This window comes from Zootoca vivipara, chromosome 16, assembly GCF_965207765.1.
Source record: "Zootoca vivipara chromosome 16, rZooViv2.hap1.1, whole genome shotgun sequence".
Lineage (NCBI taxonomy): Eukaryota > Metazoa > Chordata > Lepidosauria > Squamata > Lacertidae > Zootoca > Zootoca vivipara.
Genome location: NC_142599.1, coordinates 33,952,293 through 33,971,744, shown reverse-complemented (window position 1 = coordinate 33,971,744; position 19,452 = coordinate 33,952,293). Strand labels below are relative to the sequence as shown.

General features: G+C 48.8%; 1 protein-coding gene across 2 annotated transcripts in view; it reads right to left on the bottom strand.

The window, feature by feature from the left end:
- Nucleotides 1–19,452, bottom strand: part of KCNN3 (potassium calcium-activated channel subfamily N member 3) — a 98,503-nt gene that overhangs the window by 13,025 nt on the left and 66,026 nt on the right. For both annotated transcript variants that reach the window (XM_060269989.2, XM_060269990.2), the window contains exons 5-7: nucleotides 16,263–16,373; nucleotides 4,298–4,425; nucleotides 3,310–3,379 (exon numbers count right to left, since the gene is read on the bottom strand). In XM_060269989.2, the coding sequence (XP_060125972.2) occupies nucleotides 3,310–3,379; nucleotides 4,298–4,425; nucleotides 16,263–16,373 (309 nt within the window). The remainder of the gene's footprint in view (nucleotides 1–3,309; nucleotides 3,380–4,297; nucleotides 4,426–16,262; nucleotides 16,374–19,452) is intronic.

Genomic DNA, 19,452 nt, shown 5'->3' with positions numbered 1-19,452 from the left:
ACCCCGCCCATCTGGCTTGACTTCCGCTGCCACTCTGGGCGGCTTCCAACAAACATTAAAATACATCAAATATCACAGATTAAAAACTTCCCTAAACAGGGCTGCCTTTAGATAATAAAAAGAAGACATCCCTTGAAAATAAGCCATAGTGTGTCTTCTTGAGGAAAAATAAATATAAGACAGTGTCTTATTTTCGGGAAAACACGGTAGCAGGCTACATTCGGGTCACTTAGGGTTGTATACCACGAATGCAACATCCATTTAAAGCATATGATACCACTTCAAACAGCAGTGGTTTGCAAAGGATTCTGGGAGCCGTTGTTTGTTAAGGGTACAGAGAGTTGTTAGGAGAGGTGGAATTATTGTAATAACCTGCAGTATATGTTTGAAGTAGAAGAATAAATGAACAAGTTAATTTGGATACACAGAAGGTATTAAAAATAAATTTAAGGAACCGCAGAAAGAGAGGGAAGGAAGTCAAGTTTTGAAATGTTAAAATGACTGTAAAATTATTGAAATGTATAAAACTGAAAATCATAAATAATTTTTTTTAAGGAAAAGAAAGAGTTGTTAGCATTACCCCCCGCATTACCCCTGGAGAGCTACAAATTCCAGAGCTCCCTACGAAGAGGGATTAAATGTTAAACCCTTGTGGAAATAAGGGCTTTTATTGAGTTGGAACTCAGCGGAGCTCAGTTCCGGCACCTCTTAGGCGGGCGGCATTGCCATTACAAGAGAACAAGGGTGAACAAGTTCACGGTGAGGCCCGGCACCTCTTTTTCTAGAAAAATAGCTTTGGTGGAAACTGAAGCTCTGCGAGGGGGATGAGGGCCTAGGAACCAACTCATAGGGGCCAAAAGGGTGTCGGAAGAATCCTGAGAACTGTAGTTTGGCCCTCCAGCCCTCTCTAACTAACCCTGGGGATACCCTCTCTCCTCAAGCCACCCCTGTCTCTCCAGGCCACGCCCCTTCACCAGCCCTGCTTTGTACCCTCCTCAAGTGTTTGACCTTGCCAACAAAGGTCCATATAGTTAAAGCTACGGTTTTCCCAGTAGTGATGTATGGAAGTGAGAGCTGGACCATAAAGAAGGCTGGTCGCCGAAGAATTGATGCTTTTGAATTATGGTGCTGGAGGAGACTCTTGAGAGTCCCATGGACCGCAAGAAGATCAAACCTATCCATTCTTAAGGAAATCAGCCCTGAGTGCTCACTGGAAGGACAGATCGTGAAGCTGAGGCTCCAAGACTTTGGCCACCTCATGAGAAGAGAAGACTCCCTGGAGAAGACCCTGATGTTGGGAAAGATGGAGGGCACAAGGAGAAGGGGACGACAGAGGACCAGATGGTTGGACAGTCTCCTCGAAGCTACCAACAACTGTGGGAGGCAGTGGAAGACAGGAGTGCCTGGTGTGCTCTGGTCCATGGGGTCACGAAGTCGGACACAACTAAACGACTAAACAACAACAAGTGTTCGTGTCCAGCTGGAACGTGTTATTAAAACCAGCAAGGCCTCTTTGCTTGCTTGGATGGGAGGGCAGAGGGGGATAAGTGTGTGGGCTTCAGTTCCACAGGGATGGCCAGCAACCTGGATGGTTTAAAAAGAGGCCCAGCAAATTCATGGAGAATAGGGCTAGCAACAACAACTACTAGCCACAAAGGCTAGTGGGAGGCAGCCATGCTTCTGAATACCAGCTGTTGGAAAACACAGGAGGGGAGAGAGCTCTCGGGCTCAGGCGCTGCTTGTGGGCTTCCCATGGAGGAACCTGGCTGGCCGGCCAGGCTCTTCTCGATGTTCTTAAGCAAGCAAGCAAGCAACAAGCAAGCAGTGAGCACCATTAGGTAAGCACATTTCTTTCCCTGCTCCACGCACCGCCACCCGTCGCAGGTCTGAGCCGAGAAGACTGTGTGTTATTACTTCCTTCCACAGGGTTGCCTGGCAACCAAACGTTCGGGGAAGCCCCGCATGGAAGGTGCCAGATCGCTGCTGCCTCCCACCTCTGCCACCACTCCCTGACTCAGAATCCCCATGCAGTCGAGAGAGGCTGGAGGGAATGGATTTTGGGCAAGGGGGAGGACACAGCCTTGTCAAGGACCTGAGCTGGCTCGGAAGAAAGATCATGGCTGCATTGTGAGGTACTTCAGATAATAATAATAATAATAATAATAATAATAATAATAATAATAATAATATATTTATACCCCGCCCATCTGGCTGGGTTTCCCCAGCCACTCTGGGCGGCTTCCAACAGAAAAATAAAACACAGTAATCTATTAAACATTGAAAGCCTCCCCGAACAGGGCTGCCTTCAGATGTCTTCTAAAAGTCTGGTAGTTGTTTTCCTCTTTGACATCTGTTGGGAGGCGTTCCACAGGACAGGCGCCACCACTGAAAAGGCCCTCTGCCTAGTTCCCTGCAACTTGGCTTCTCGCAACGAGGGAACCGCCAGAAGGCCCTCAGTGCTGGACCTCAGTGTCCGGGCAGAATGATCACACCCAAGCAGCCGCAAATGCAATTTTGGCACCATCCTGACGTCGGGGATGGTGTAGTCCAAGCCAGTCCACAGATACATCCTGCAGGACTCAAATCGCCTCATCCCATCCCCATCTCCTAAATCAGGCATGGGGGACCCTCCGGCCTGGACCACAGGGGTCCATGCACTGGTAACCTGACAGCTAGATTACTGCTAGGAGCTCTCTGTGGGGCTGCCCTTGGGGGTTGGTCTGGTGGCTGCCGTTGCAGAACACAGTGGCTATGCTGCTTGCGGGGGCAAACTCCTGCTAGCGTATGGACACCCTAGGTGCAGGAGGAATTTGCACCGGCTGGCAATCTGCAACCAGGCCAAGTTCAATGGGTCTTTAACTGTTCTATTTGTCTTGTGTGTAAACAGCCTGGAGACGGTGCTTTAGAAGGTGAGTAATAAATCAATAATAATAATAATAATAATAATAATAATAATAATAATAATAATAATAATAAATGTGGCCCTCCAAGCCTCTGTCTGGCTCCCCGGACTCTCCCCAAAGCACTTCTCTTCGCCAGGCCACACCATTCCCTGGACCTGACTCCTTTAACGTTTCTGCCATTCTTCAGCGCTAGATAATGCCTCTTAGGGTGAGTGCATTTGCAGAAACTAGCCCACTGTATAAAGGTAAAATCTGCATTAGTTGCTCCACCCACTTTTGCCTCTGGCCCCGCCCACCCCAGGCACATGGCCCCTGGAAAGTTGCCCAGAAGGGAATACGGCTCTCAGGTTTGGGGAAGAGGTTCCCCACTCCTGTCTCAAATCCTGGGAGGGAGAGAGACGGTTACCTTAGAAAGATCGACCAGGGTGTTGGCTTGGTCACTCAGTTTCCTCTGTTCCATCTTCACACCCCTTAGCCTGGAAAAGGGGGGAAAGAGCAACCAATCAGCTTGCGGGCATCAAAAGGTGCATCCCGCCTGCCCCACCCAATCCAAAGCCCAGAGCTCTGATTCCACCAGCCCTGCTGCTTTGCTGGGTTCCCAATGAGGACTAGAACCTTGGCAAGCCGAGCCTTTGCCTGGAGGTCAAACACTGCCAACAGCGCTACCGGAGGAAGACCCATAGATGAGCCCCTTCCCATTCACCTGTACGCCATCCTGGATTAATCTGCTGGCTAAATCTGCACCCGCACCAGGACGGTTTATCTACCAGGCCCAAAGCCAGTCATTCCTAAGCCATGACTGAACTAAACTAAACAGACTGGAATTGGCCTGGATAATTTCATCCGTCTTCGAGGAGAGAGAGCGTGCCGCTCAGTACGAAGCCAGAACAGCACTACCCCAGGGTGCCTGAAGGCCAGAACTACGAAGAGCTGTCTTTGACTGAATCAGACAATTCACCCCTGCAAACCAGTAGTGTTTGCACTGGCTGGCAGAGGCTCTCCAGGCAGAAAGAGAATGGCTGTAGCTCAGTGGCAGAGCATCTGCCTTGCATACACAAGGCCTCGGGTTCAATCCCCAGCATCTCCATTGTTAACTGACCTCTTTTTTTTTACTTTTCTTTCCCAGATCAGTAACCTGGAGATGCTGTGGATTCAACTCACAGCATTCTGTGTGTGAGGTGGCTGCTGTTCCCCGGACCCACAGCCCTTCCTCAGCTGCCTTAGGACAGAAGCAGCCCTTTGCTGCACCTAGCGCAGAAAATCCCTGCTCCAAATGGCTACAGCGACTCCCGACGTCCCAGGAGCAGCTCTCCGCAGGCTCTGCAACCTGCAATCCCTTAATTGGGAGATGCCAGCGTGGCAGAACAGAGGAGAAAGAATGGTGAATGGCTTACTGGTGAATGGCTTGGAGGAACTTTCTCTGGTGCTTCCGGACCTTGGCGTGGTCGATTTTCTTCAGCAGTTTGGTGTGTTTGTAGATGAGCCAGGTCTCCCGCAAGACGTTGGCAGCGGCGTTTTTGATCTGCAAGGGGAGAGGAGAAAAAGCCAGGCCCCGGGGTTAGCTCACCTGCCCAGGTGAAGTGCACCTTTTCCTTCCCTCTTCCCTCTCTTCCTCCCCCAAAACAGCACATAGCCAACAACTGATCTTATGCTCTATGAAGGAATAGGCAGGCTCACAGAGCAGAGGGCTCTCACCAAGCCCTTTATTTTTCCATCTTCAGGTAAAACGTGACAATTCTTTTGCAGCTGACATTTTGTTCCTTCCAGGAACAGCAGTTTGGGATAAAGTTCAACATTTGTATAAGAACATCAGATCTTTATTTGCAAAAAAAATCCTAAAAGTTGGGGACGACGACCCCAAAACAGTCCAATGAGGGCTGAGCAGGCCCTCTTACTCATCACACACACACACACACACACACACACACACACACACACACACACACGAGCAGTCCCTGGCAGAGGTAGACTGCCTCTGCCCAAAGAGGTTCCATTTTGAAAACCACAGCTCAGAGCCACCGGCAAGCCATTTGTCCATTTCTCCATTTCTCCATTTGTCAGGTCGGCCCCTTCCCAAAAGCCACCCTGAGCTAGCGGCGCCTGCCGTAAATTTTCACAACCGCAAATAAGTGTTAAGAGGTACAGAGGCTGGCTGTGGTTAACCCAGAAAAACATTCACACCTTGCATTCAAAGAGCTATGATATCACTTTTAACCATTGTGGCTTCCCCCAAAGAATTACTGGAACTGTAAAGGGTCCTGAGGGTCCTTTGGAGAACCCAATTCCCTTCGGGAACTAAAATTCCCTGAGCCACATGGGAAGAAGAACTGGCTGTTTAAACCTCTCTGAGAAATCAGGTCTGTGAGGGGAATGGCGGCACGGGGGTAGGGGGCTCTCCTAACCGCTCTCGGCGCTCTTAACAAGCTACAGCTCCCAGAATTCTTTGGGGGAAGCCATGGCGGTTTAAAGAGTATCATAGCACCAATATATGGTGTGAAGAGACGGCATTCTGCAAATGCTCAGAGGAACGCTTTCTCTTCCCATGGGCCTGAGGTAGAAGTTCACAGCTACGGAAGCCCCACAATGGAAATGGCCAGCAGACGGCAAAGCAGCTTCTTCTGCACGCGTAGGGTTAAAGCAACGCTACCGCCTTGGCTCCAGGCCAACCGATCAATAATCCTAGATGCACAACTGTGTTGGGAGGGCAAAAGGATGGGGAAGGTGATACCAAGTGCAACCGGCTTTTGTGACGCTCTGCAAGGCTAGCCCTCCGAGGTGGTGCCCTCCAAATGAAGCTGAATTATAACTCCCAACATCCCCGATTATTGCATATGCCATTTTCGTGGGTTTAATTAGTAAAGAGAGAGGCTCTGGGGCAGGCCAGGCCTGAGATCCAGAATCCATGCCACCCCTCTCTCCACGAAGGCTTCCCTTTCAATCCCGGAATGGGTGACAATTACTAGCACAGAAGGAACTGCACTCTGCACGTGTTGAACAGCATCCTGGGATCTGAAAAGGAGCCGGCCCAAGATACACAGAAGGAGCTGCACTCTGCACGTGTCTAGATGGACTAATGACCCAAAAAATACGCCAACACAAGGCACCAGCGTGGCCTTGCTGCCGAGGGGCATATCCCACAGACAGGGATATCCAGAGATGCCCCAACCCTCTGGTAATGAGTTGCTGTGCTAAATTTTGGATCCAGTTTAATTGTATTTTTAATACTGTGTTTTAATGCTGTAACCTGCCCTGGGACCTTAGGGTGAAGGCAAGTTAAAACAACAACAACAACAACAACAACACCCTTGTCACCCACCCCCTCAGCCCAGAGAAGGATCTCGAAGAAACTCTAAGGGCCTGGGTTTGTTGGAATCAGGAGAGGCATTCCAGGAGGTATTGGGGTCCTGAGCTGTAAAGAGCTTTCTGGGTCAAAACCAGCACTCTGAATTGTACAGGGAGCCAATGTAGTTGTTAACAGAATTGGTGTCATGCAATCTGGTTTGCCTCGAAGCTGCCAACAAGTCGGGCAGCCGCATCCGGTCCTAACTGAGGCTTCTGAGGCATTTTGAAAGCGCATTGCAATAGTCCAACCTTCGAGTTACCACCAGGGCAGTTACACGCAGCCTACCCCTGTCTATTACCATATTTTTCGCTCCATAGGACGCACCTGACCATGGGGCGCACCTAGTTTTAAAGAGTAGGAAAACAAGAAAAAAATATATATTTTGCTTTCTTGAATTGTCCTAGGCATAGCAGCCAACTCCGAGAGGCCTAGGTGCCTTTGCCCATTAAATATTTGAGGAAGCTTCCTTTGCAAAGGGGGATCAGCTCAAAGTTGTGCAGCTTTTTTTGCAAATGGGAAAAGCCCCGTTTTTTGTGGGGGGGGGGTCAACTCACAGCTGTGCATCTTTTTGCAAAGGGGGAAAGCTCCATTTTTGAGGATCAGCTCAAAGTTGTTGAGCTTACCTTGCAAAGGGGAAAAAATCCTGTTTTTATGGGGTTCAACTCACAGTTCTGCAGCTTCTCTAGGAAAGGAAAGGGACCCATTTCTACAGTTTCCAGACAAATAATCTAATCAGCCAGTCACATGTCGCTGGGGGGAAAAGCAGCCTCTCTCTGCAGACAACAATTGAGGCCTGGGCAAGGGGCTTGGGTGGGGCCGGGAAGGGAGCTAGCTCCCTTATCTCCCTCCCCGATCTCTTGCAATCAGCTGCTGAGCGGGTCCGTTCAACATTCTCTTTCCCTCTTGTTAGCCTTTAGCTCTTTCTTAATTTTTTTTTTTTTAAAGCACGACCTGCCTTTAGCCACTGGGCAATTCGGCTCCAGGGACCACGCATTTGCTCCATAAGGCGCACAGACATCTCCTCTTACTTTTTTAGGAGGAAAAAAGTGTCTTATGGAGCGAAAAATACAGTAGTATTATTAATTAAAATTATTATCATAGTAATGATTCATTCATTCACATTTATATCCCCCCTTTCCTCTAGAGTGGGTGTGGGGAACATTTGGCCCTCCAGGAGATGATGGCTCCTGTCTGTCCCTGAAGCCTGGGCCTCGCTGGCAAGGTCTGATGCAGGGAGTGGCAACATCCAGAGTACCACAGGGCCCCTGCCCCTGTTCTAACAGAGGACGCTGAGGACTCAAGCTGTGACCTTCTACATGCAAAGCATGTGACCTACCGGCTAAGCGGCAGAGCTCCTCCCTCTCGAGGAAAGGAGCTTCCTTCTGAATCCAATTAAATTATCTGCAATGTGTGGTTAAGCTAATGCCAATAACAACTCAATTTCCACTTTGATTCCCCAGCCCTGGAGATGCCACACGGAGCAGCTAATACCTTTTTAATTTACAGGGCTATGGAGACATTTGCAAAGGGGGTGCGGGGGTGGGGCTGGCAACGGGCGGGAGGGAGCGGGGCAGGCGGCAGCTCACAGCAGCAGCAATGCAGTTTCCTGCCCCAAAGAAAATCCTGCCTGGAACCCGGGAAGACCGCTGCCAGTCAGCGCAGACCAGGCGTAGGCAAACTCCAACCCTCCAGATGTTTGGGACTACAATTCCCATCATCCCTGACCACTGGTCCTGTTAGCTAGGGATGATGGGAATTGTAGTCCCATAATCTGAAGGGCCAGAGTTTGACTATGCCTGGTATAGACAGTATTGCGCCGGTGGTCTGACTCAGTCAATTATTATACAGCTTTCTGAAGACATCTGAAGGCAGCCCTCTACTGGGAAGTTCTTAATGTTTGGCGTTTCGTTATGTTTTCTGTATTCTGTTGGAAGCCACCCAGAGTGGCTGGGGCAACCTAGTCAGATGGGTAGGTATAAGCAGTGCTTTTCCCCCCTGTGGGTACACATACCACTAAACATTTTGTAATTCTAAGTTTTGCCTCATTGAGGGGCAGTATTTCAATATGAGTAGGAAAATGAGGGTATGCTTAAAAAATGAATCATAGAATCATAGAATCATAGAATCATAGAGTTGGAAGAGACCACAAGGGCCATCCAGTCCAACCCCCTGCCAAGCAGGAAACACCATCAAAGCATTCCTGACAGATGGCTGTCAAGCCTCTGCTTAAAGACCTCCAAAGAAGGAGACTCCACCACACTCCTTGGCAGCAAATTCCACTGCCGAACAGCTCTTACTGTCAGGAAGTTCTTCCTAATGTTTAGGTGGAATTTTCTTTCTTGTAGTTTGAATCCGTTGCTCCGTGTCCGCTTCTCTGGAGCAGCAGAAAACAACCTTTCTCCCTCCTCTATATGACATCCTTTTATATATTTGAACATGGTTATCATATCACCCCTTAACCTTCTCTTCTCCAGGCTAAACATACCCAGCTCCCTAAGCCGTTCCTCATAAGGCATCGTTTCCAGGCCTTTGACCATTTTGGTTGTCCTCTTCTGGACACGTTCCAGCTTATCAGTATCCTTCTTGAACTGTGGTGCCCAGAACTGGACACAATACTCCAGGTGAGGTCTGACCAGAGCAGAATACAGTGGTACTATTACTTCCCTTGATCTAGATGCTATACTCCTATTGATGCAGCCCAGAATTGCATTGGCTTTTTTAGCTGCTGCATCACACTGCTGACTCATGTCAAGTTTGTGGTCAACCAAAACTCCTAGATCCTTTTCACATGTACTGCTCTCAAGCCAGGTGTCTCCCATCCTGTATTTGTGCCTTTCATTTTTTTTGCCCAAGTGTAGTACTTTACATTTCTCCTTGTTAAAATTCATCTTGTTTGCTTTGGCCCAGTTGTCTAATCTGTTAAGGTCATTCTGAAGTGTGATCCTGTCCTCTGGGGTGTTAGCCACCCCTCCCAATTTGGTGTCATCTGCAAACTTGCTCAGGATTCCCTCAAGCCCATCATCCAAGTCATTGATAAAGATGTTGAACAAGACTGGGCCCAAGACAGAACCCTGTGGCACCCCACTAGTCACTACTCTCCAGGATGAGGAGGAGCCATTGATGAGCACCCTTTGGGTTCGGTCAGTAAGCCAGCTACAAATCCACTGAATGGTAGCATTGTCTAGCCCACATTTTACCAGCTTCTTTACAAGAATATCATGGGGCACCTTGTCAAAGGCCTTGCTGAAATCAAGATAGGCTACATCCACAGCGTTCCCTTCATCTACCAGGCTTGTAATTCTGTCAAAAAATGAGATCAGATTAGTCTGACATGACTTATTTTTCAGGAACCCATGCTGACTTTTAGTGATCACAGAGTTTCTTTCTAGGTGCTCACAGACTGTTTGCTTAATGATCTGCTCTAGAATCTTTCCTGGTATTGATGTCAGGCTGACTGGGCGGTAATTGTTTGGGTCCTCTCTTTTCCCCTTTTTGAAAATAGGGACAACATTTGCCCTCCTCCAGTCTGCTGGAACTTCGCCTGTTCTCCAGGAATTTTCAAAGATTATTGCCAGTGGTTCTGAAATCACCTCTGCCAGTTCTTTTAATACTCTTGGATGTAGTTCATCTGGCCCTGGAGACTTGAATACATCTAAACTAGCCAAGTATTCTTGTACTACCTCCTTACTTATCCTGGGCTGTGTTTCCCCTGCTGAATCATCTGCTCCATATTCTTCAGGTCGGGCGTTTTTTTCTTTCTTGGAGAAGACTGAGGCAAAGAAGGCATTGAGGAGTTCTGCCCTTTCTCTGTCCCCTGTTTGCATTTCACCATCTTCTCCTCTGAGTGACCCCACTGTTTCCTTGTTTTTCCTTTTGCTACGGACATACCCATAAAAGCCCTTTTTGTTGCTTTTAACCTCTCTGGCGAGCCTGAGTTCATTCTGTGCTTTAGCTTTTCTGACTTTGTCTCTACACGTGCTGGCTATATGTTTGAATTCCTCTCTGGAGATTTCCCCCCTTTTCCATTTTTTGTACATATCCCTTTTAAATCTTAACTCAGTCAAAAGTTCTTTAGATAGCCAGCCTGGCTTCTTTAGGCACCTTCCATGTTTCCGTCTCATTGGTATTGCCTGAAGTTGTGCTTTTAATCTCTCCCTTTTAACAAACTCCCAACCATCATGAACTCCCTTCCCTTTTAGTATTACTGTCCATGGGATTTCACCCAGCGCTTCCCTAAGTTTTCTGAAGTCGGCTTTCTTAAAGTCTAGAATTTGGACCTTAGTATGCTTGGTTGCTCCTTTCCGCTGGATAATAAACTCCAGAAGAGCATGGTCACTCCCACCTAATGATCCTGCCACTTCTACCCCACTAACCAAGTCATCACTATTGGTTAGGACCAGATCTAAAATGGCTGATCCTCTTGTTGCTTCTCCCACTTTCTGGACAATGAAGTTGTCTGCAAGGCCAGTGAGGACTCTGTTCGACCTTATGCTCTTGGCTGAGTTTGACATCCAACAAATATCAGGATAGTTGAAATCCCCCATTACTACTATCTCACTTCCTTTGGAATGCTTGGCCATCTGTTCCAGGAAGGCATCATCTGTGTCCTCAGTTTGGCTTGGGGATCTATAGTAAACTCCCACAATGAGATCACTGTTGTTTTTCTCTCCCTTAATTTTGACCCAGATACTCTCAATTTGGCTTTGAAGTTTTAAATCCTGGATCTCTTCACAGGTATACATATCCCTAACATATAAAGCTACTCCTCCTCCTTTCCTGTTTGGTCTATTTCTCTTAAATAGATTGTATCCCTCTATTACTACATTCCAGTCATGAGACTCATCCCACCAGGTTTCAGTGATGCCTATTATGTCATATTTAGTTTGCTGTACCAAGAGCTCAAGTTCATCTTGTTTATTTCCCATGCTCTGTGCATTAGTATACAGACATTGAAGACCGTTGATCATTCCCCCATGTCTCTTATTTAAGGATATTTTCATCCCACCACTAGGTCTGCATGCTGCTTGCTCCATTTGGTCCTTGACATTCGGATGATCATCTTCAGCATTTGATAGACTCCTACCTTCAGGACCACTGTCTCCCTCCCCCACATAAGTCAGTTTAAAGCCCTCCTGATGAGGTTTTTGAGTTTTGTGGCAAAAACATTCCTCCCAACTTTTGTGAGGTGCAGCCCATCACTTGCCAGAAGTCCATCTTCAAGAAACTGCAGACCGTGATCTAGGAATCCAAACCGTTCCTGTTTGCACCTGTTTGCACCATTTGCGAGGGTATGCTTAAACATTTTTAGGGGGGGAAAGCACTGGGTATAAGTAATAAATCATCATTATTGTCAGGGAGGTTGCTGGCTACCCTCAAGCAACGACACTCCAAACCATCTTGTCCTTTAATACTTTTATTGTGAATATTATTTACAGTGCAAGAGCTTCATGAAAACATGTCTACTCGGTATCATCAGATTCTCCCAATAGCGCTTTTCGGCTCCTTCCCCAGCAGAGTAGTTTGGGGACCCCAAATCTCCGCCCCCTGTGTTTGCGAGCCGCTGATCGCCTCAGTTCCGGGCATAGCTGCCAAGTACCCCGTTTCCCCCGGGAAACCCCCGTTTTTATTTACCTTTTCCCGGTGGCCCCCCGTATCACTTCGTCTCCCGTTTTTCTCCGTTATTTTCTCCTGCCGGTGGCCATTTTTTTCCTTTCTGATTTGCCCTTCTATGGGCACCAAAAGTGGCCGCCGGCGGCTTCAAAAGTTGCATCTACGCATGCCCGGAAGTGCATGGACGCGACTTCCGGTGTCGGCGGCGGCCATTTTTGGTGCCCATAGATGGGCAGAGCGACACCAGAAGGTGCGGCGACGCACTTCCTGACATGCTTAGAAGCGACTTTCGAAGCCGGCGGCGGCCATTTTTGGTGCCCACAGAAGGGCAAAGCGACACCGGAAGTTACGTCGACGCAACTTCCGGTGTCACAGGGCTGCCGGTCCCGGATTCTGCAGTCCGGGACTTGAAAGGTAAGGTTCCGGGGTGAATTTGAAAGGACGCCCCTCTGCTGTTTCCCCGCTAGAACTTTCTGCTGGCCCCTCCTTCCTTGCTGGTATCACAGGCTGCAGGTAGTGCTCTTGGATGCTGCCTGAGCCCTGCCTCGCTCTGCTCACTTCCTCCTTCCTGTCTCCTGCCCCTCCGCTGTTGTCAGAGCTGTTCGAAGAACTGGATTTGATGAGGGGTGGCTGTTCCCTGTAAGCCCACCCCCTTACAATTGTCATGCCTGGTCTTTGGCCATGCTCGCTAGGACTGATGGGAGTTGTACGTCAGAGGGCAAAGGTTACCCACTTGTGGCCTACACAGGCTGGCAGCAGCTCTCCAGGGTTTGAGGTCTCTGCCAACCTTACCTGGAGATGCTAGAGATTGAAGCTGGGACCCTCTGCATGCAAGGCAGATTCTCTACCACTGAAGCCGATGGAAGGCAATCGGAGCCACTGAGGCCACCTGAACCTCAAATGACAGCAAAGGATCCAGATGTACCCCCAAGCTATGTACCTGGTCTTTCAGAGGGAAAGGCTCCCTTGCCACCCCCACGTCTGGGGAGATGTGAAAAAGCAAGCCTTGCTCTCTCGACTCCCCCTTCACACTTCGTCTTTTTTTCCCTTTTCCTTTTCAAGGAGCTCAAAAGAAGCTTCGAGACGGGGAAGGCCGGTTCTGCCCATGAATCATTCTTGCTACGCACAAGGGCTCCTTTGGAAAAACTCTCGGAGAAAATGGATTCTTGGAATTAGCAACCCGGGAGGGCAGCAAACCCACCATGCATGTGTAATAGAAAACTGATAGATTGGGAGCTGTGCTTTGCTCATCACCTGTTAAACTTGTGTCCGTGCCTAGGTGGAGCTGGAGAAGGAAGAGGCTGGTTGATTGCATATTGCATCCCAGTGAGTGTAAAAATGAGGATGAGCTTCCTCTCACTAAGAACTCTCCTGAGATGATCTTCTGTAGATTTGGTACTGGGGTTTAAGGGAGAAGCTTTCTTTCCTTATTACCTGGAAAGCTGTCTGCCCTTTTACAGATCTCTCAGATTGTTCAGATCTTCTGGGGAGATCCTTTTTTATAGTTTATTTCCTTATTGTTGCTGGCACAACCCTCTTTTAAATAAAACAAATAAATCATTTGACAATTATTACCAAAGCCGCTCCCGGGGGGGGGGGGGAATACACCAGGTCGTAACATTCTGCAAGAAAATATTGTTTAGCATAAAAATGACAGCATTTCTGTCATTTTAAAACCCTCAAAACCCACTTGAAGTTGCTGTCATGAGAGTTAATCATTTTCTTGATGGAACAGTTTCCGCATAATTTATTTCTATACTGACTTCTTGCTTATAGATTATGTGTGTTTGTGGGTGTTTTTATATATATAAGGTTCTCCACTTCTGGCTGCCTCAGGTGGCCACTGGCCCAATCTTAAAAGCTTTCTGCAAGCAATCAGTTCAGGTTCCTTCGGAAAACAGCCAGTTCTTTCTCCTCCGAAACAAGAGGTAATCGGATAAAATAAAAATATTTAAGGAGCTAAGGATATCAGAAAACTAATAGTAACGACTGATATAGAAATAATTAACGAAAATAATCAAAGCCTTAACGAGATGCCGGGTACAACCTCGTTTCACTGCGATTAACAGTTTCCTCAGAAGAAAATTGAAAGAACTGTATTTTCAATTGTTGTTGTTTAGTCGTTTAGTCGTGTCCGACTCTTCGTGACCCCATGGACCAGAGCACGCCAGGCACTCCTGTCTTCCACTGCCTCCCGCAGTTTGGTCAAACTCATGTTCGTAGCTTCGAGAACACTGTCCAACCATCTCATCCTCTGTCGTCCCCTTCTCCTTGTGCCCTCAATCTTTCCCAACATCAGGGTCTTTTTCCAGGGAGTCTTCTCTTCTCATGAGGCGGCCAAAGAATTGGAGCCTCAGCTTCAGGATCTGTCCTTCCAGTGAGCACTCCGGGCTGATTTCCTTCAGAATGGTATTTTCAATAAACATCACTCAAAAATAAAGAGTAAGGAAACACTAATTTTGCATTAAGGAAAACGTAATTTTGCATATCCGACTTTGGCCCTACCCACAATCATCATGCAGCCCCAGAAGGATTACCGCCAAGGAAAATGAGTTGCTTGATGACACCCCTTTGCCCACCAAATGTTGAATACTTTGAAAAATGTATCCTGCTCTGGGAACTGATCTGATAAAAAAAAAAACCCAGAAGAAACAAATCCTATATAATAAAATGCAAGTGTCTCTGCGTCCAGATTCCCTGTGTCCCTGTGTCCGTGCTACTGCGCATGTGCCCCACGGACACAGGGATTGGATGCAGAGACTGCACACACACACACACACACACACACACACACACTCTCCCCACCCCCCCACCTACTGTTTCCCTGCGGCCGCCAACCGCTGCTCCCAGCCGGACTGAGCGTTAGCGGTGGGGGGGGGGGGGAGAGCGTGCGTGTGTGCGTCCAGCAAGGACAGGTCCCTTCTCCGAACCCTGGGATGTCTCCTTCCTGTCGGCGGCTGGGGGAGAGGAAGGAAGGAGGAGAAAGGGCTGCTTTCTCCTCCTTCATACCTGTCCCCCTGCCGCTGACAACAAGGACAGGTCCCAGGGTTCGGAGAAGCACTGCGCAAGCGCTTCTCCGAACCCCGGGATGTTCTAGCGCCCGTTTATTCAACAGGCTGAATTACACTAGTACATAAATAAAATACATTGGCAGAGTATGTGGCAGACATCTGGAGGAAAAAAACCCCCTTATTAACACCTTGATGCTGCCTTGTCAGATAAACCTCTCTCTCCCTCCACTTGTCTGACGTGCACGAGATCCGGGAGAGCTTCACGCAGGCCTGGAAGTGTTGGGGAAGTTGTCATGATACGCGGCCTCTGAAGAAACAGCTTCTCGAATCATTAATTTGCTCTTGTGCTCCCCTGATGGACACGCACACAGCCCCCGCCTGCTCCGAACAAGCCTTTCAGCCTCTTTATTCAGGCCATGCTCCTCTTTTCCTCACTCCCCTTCAAAGAGAATACCTCTGACATTTCTCCGGACTCCAACCTCAGGCAGCTCAGGGATCTTGCAAAACCTGCCCCTAGGGACGAAGAGCTCCTGTTCTCCGCCTCATCTAAAAAAAGCCTTCCACAAGCCAGCGAAGGAAAGCAATTTAGATAATGAATCTGGCGGAAGGAGGGCGGGGAGAGGTGGCCCCGGAGGACCAGAGGGGGAGTGCGAGGAAGTTGCTAGGCAAAAGCAACAGCCTAAAAAAAGAAGGTTCTGATGCAGCCTTGTCCGTTCAAGGCAGGGGTCAGCAACCTTTTCCATCAGTGGGCCAGTCCACCATCCCTCAGACTATGTGGTGGGCTGGACTATAGATTTTTTTTTAATGAACTAATTCCTATGCCCCACAAATAAGAGATGCACTTTAAATAAAAGGACACATTCTACTCATGTAAAAACACGCTGATTCCTGGACCGTCCGCGAGCCAGATGTAGAAGGCAATTGGGCCGCATCCGGCCCCTGGGCCTTAGGTTGCCTACCCCTGGTTCAAGGGATGCCAAATCCAAGCATAAGGATGAACGAAATCAGAATATTTTAATGTCTACAGTGGACCCGTTCCGTTGCCAATTAACATTGCTGTAATATCAGGAACTCAAATCCCAGACTGGACAACTTTGTGGAGGGTATGTCTATTGGCAGCTATTAGCCGTGATTTCTTATGAACCTCCAGCATCAGAGGCAGTCTACCCCTGAATACCAGCTTTTTCGGAAGTGAACCTGGGATCACTGTCCACCCAGCTCAATATTGTCTACACTGACCGACAGCAGCTCTCCGGGGTTTCAGGCAAGAGGCATCCCTGGCCTGACCTGGAGATGCTGGGGCCTGAACCTGGGACCTTGCGCATGCAAGGCAGGTGCTCAGCCACTGAACCACTTGCAGGAGGGTCTCCTGCCACCCGCTCGCAGGCCGCTTACCCGCTTGGTGAGCTGCGTGTCCATCATGAAGTTGTGGACGTGCTTCTCGGCTTTGGTGAGCTCCAGCTTCCGTGCCACGACAGCCACTACCAGGGCTGTGCATCCAGCCCCCTGGCAGGTGAAGGGGAGAACCAAAAACAAAACACAACACTGAGAGTTAGCCAGGAATCCAACCCTAATAATTAACTCGCCTTCCTCTTTGCACTGCTGCCACAGCCTGCTTGAAATCCCCATGGCTGCTATTTTGAATTCCCCCAAGGACAGAAATCCTTGCCCTTGCGGCTACTGCCATTAGTATTTCTGTTTTCTGGCCCATGCTTTTGTTTCTGGCTGACACTCTCAACCATTTTGTATAGTGAGGAACCTCAGGCCAGGGGGACCAAGGTGACCCTCTAAATCAGGGGTCAGCCAACTTTTTCGGCAGGGGGCCGGTCCACTGTCCCTCAGACCTTGTGGGGGGCCGGACTATATGTTGGAAAAAAAAATATGAACGAATTCCTATGCCCCACAAATAACCCAGAGATGCATTTTAAATAAAAAACACACATTCTACTCATGTAAAAACACCAGGCAGGCCCCACAAATAACCCAGAGATGCATTTTAAATAAAAGGACACATTCTACTCATGTAAAAACATGCTGATTCCTGGACCTTCCGCGGGCCAGATTTAGAAGGTGATTGGGCCACATCCGGCCCCCGGGCCTTAGTTTGGGGACCCTTGCTCTAAATCTAGCCCTCGAAACTCTCCCTAGGCCACAGCCCCTTCCTCAACCCCACCTCTATCCCCAAGGCCACACACTCCTGCTGGCCTTGCTCTGCACCCTCCTTGAGTGTTTTCTCTTGCTTGGACATGTCCTTAAACTCTGATACTGCCTCTGGCTTGTCTTGAGTGGAGGATAGAGGGGAACGGACATGTAGAAACAAACCTATCTCTGCCCTCTCTCGCCTCTCTGTCCCCACCCATCACAGACATAAAAGATCATTCAGCCCCGATTGATTGATTGATTGATTGATTGATTTGATTGATATATCCCCCTTTATCAAAAGATCCCAGGGCAGTGTACAACATTAAGAATACATTTGACGAAGCATAATAATAACATAATACAAAGCGTAATAATAGACAGCACAGGGCGCCTGCCATGTGAAATGCCCTCCCGTCAGATATCAAAGACAGAAACTATTATACAACCTTCCATAGAAATCTGACGGCAGCCCTATATTGGAAAGTTTTTTTATGTATTGTGTGTTCTTTTATATTCTGTTAGAAGCTGCCCAGAGTGGCTGCAGTAACCCAGTCAGATGGGCACAGTACAGTTGTTGTTGTTGTTGTTGTTGTTGTTGTTGTTGTTGTTGTTGATATTATTATTGTCATCAGTATCCAAGGCAGCTGCAATGTCCTGGTTCCCTCCAGCCCCACCATTTGGGAGGTGAATGATCAAGGGCGGGTGTCAGATGGAATATGCCACTCACAGTTGTCCTGGGACCTCAACTCCAAGACCCCCCAAAGTCACTTGGTGAGGAGAAAAAGACACGGATATACAACAGCCCAGGGGTCAGCAAACTTTTTCAGCAGAGAGCCAGTCCACTGTCCCTCAGACCTTGTGGGGGACTGGACTATATTCGAAAAAAAAAAATCAACGAATTCCTATGCCCCACAAATAACCCAGAGATGCATTTTAAATAAAAGGACACATTCTACTCATGTAAAAACACGCTGATTCCCGGACTGTCCGCGGCCTGGATTGAGAAGGTGATTGGGCCGGATCCGGCCCCGGGGCCTTAGGTTGCCTATCCATGCAACAGCCTCTGCCCTAAAGACCTGCATCTGAGCCACTATCCATGGTGCTGAAACAGATCCTGCCTGCCCCCTCCACCCGCTGCCACTTGCTCCAAAAATGGACAGCAGTGCCTGCTGTTCACCCACGAGCTCCATTAAGCAAGAAATTGCCTTAAAAGAACTGGGTTCTTTTTTTTATGAATTTGCTTCTTAATGAGAACATTAAGGACAAATGCCTATTACTGGTATTGTTACAAGCAACAATAAGCACCTAGGAGCTGTAAACCAAAACAGTTGGGCTAGACTGCAGGCTGACAACCTAAGGCAGCCTTCCCTGATCAAGGGCATTCCAGAAGTGCTTAGGACTCCAACCCCCCCATCAGCCCCCAGCCAGTAGGGTCAATGGTCAGTGATGATGGGAGTTGTGGTCCAACAACATTGGGAGGACCACAGGCTCCAACACCCTTTGCCGCCATAAGCTTATCACAGCCACCAACACGGGGTGGGGTGGGGGACTTCAGACCTGGGGTCTGAATGTGGCCTCCAGGCCTCCCCATCCGGCCCTCCAGTCTCTCCCCAGACCAGCCCTGCTTTTCTCACCCTCCTTGAGTGTTCCTGCCTGGCTGGAAGTTGCCCTTGAGCTCTGTTTGTGGACCTTGCTTCCCTTGGCAAGAATGGAGAGAATGTGTGAGTGAACACTGTTGTGCAAAGGTGAAACCGTGCGTGCATTTTGCTCTGCCTCCTTTTGCCTGCTATTATCCAGAAGCCCCCAGAAGGTGGGCCAGAAGAGAATGAGGCCCTCAGCCCCTCAAAGGCTCCCTGACCCCTCCCCTTCACCCTTGGGCCCACTGGTCAAGGGGGAGGGAGCACCAAAGCTGCCAGAAACGCAAATTGCCTTGTAAAGAGTGAAGTGGTTCTTAAGCTCCGGGCGACGGGTTACAAAACAGAGGCCGGGGAGGGGGGGGAGAGATTGTAGCATGTGCCTCCCTGCCCGCCACCCGCCTTCCCCCCCTTGCCAGCCCAGAAGAATGACAGCTGGGCTGTGTCTTTTCTCTTTATCCGAGTGATTACATCCCAATCAGGACCTGCTGGGGTTGCAGAACGGCGCATCTGGCAGAGGGACGGTGGGCAGAGGAGTCGCTTCCTCTGCTAAACGCAGGCAGCTGTCAGTCCTCCAAACAGTTTAGGTAGAAGCGGTGTTTTTTAGGTGTCATGGCGTGTGTCTCTGTGCATGTCCACAGCAGGTGTTCGGCATATGAACGCATGTCGAACTTGACAGAACCACACATCTATTTTTGCCCCCCCCCCCTCTCTCTCTGCTTCCCCCCACGCTGCCACCACCCTGGAGAATAGACACTCCAGTAAGCCCATCTCAGTCTTTAATTAACAAGCCTGGTCCGATCTCAATT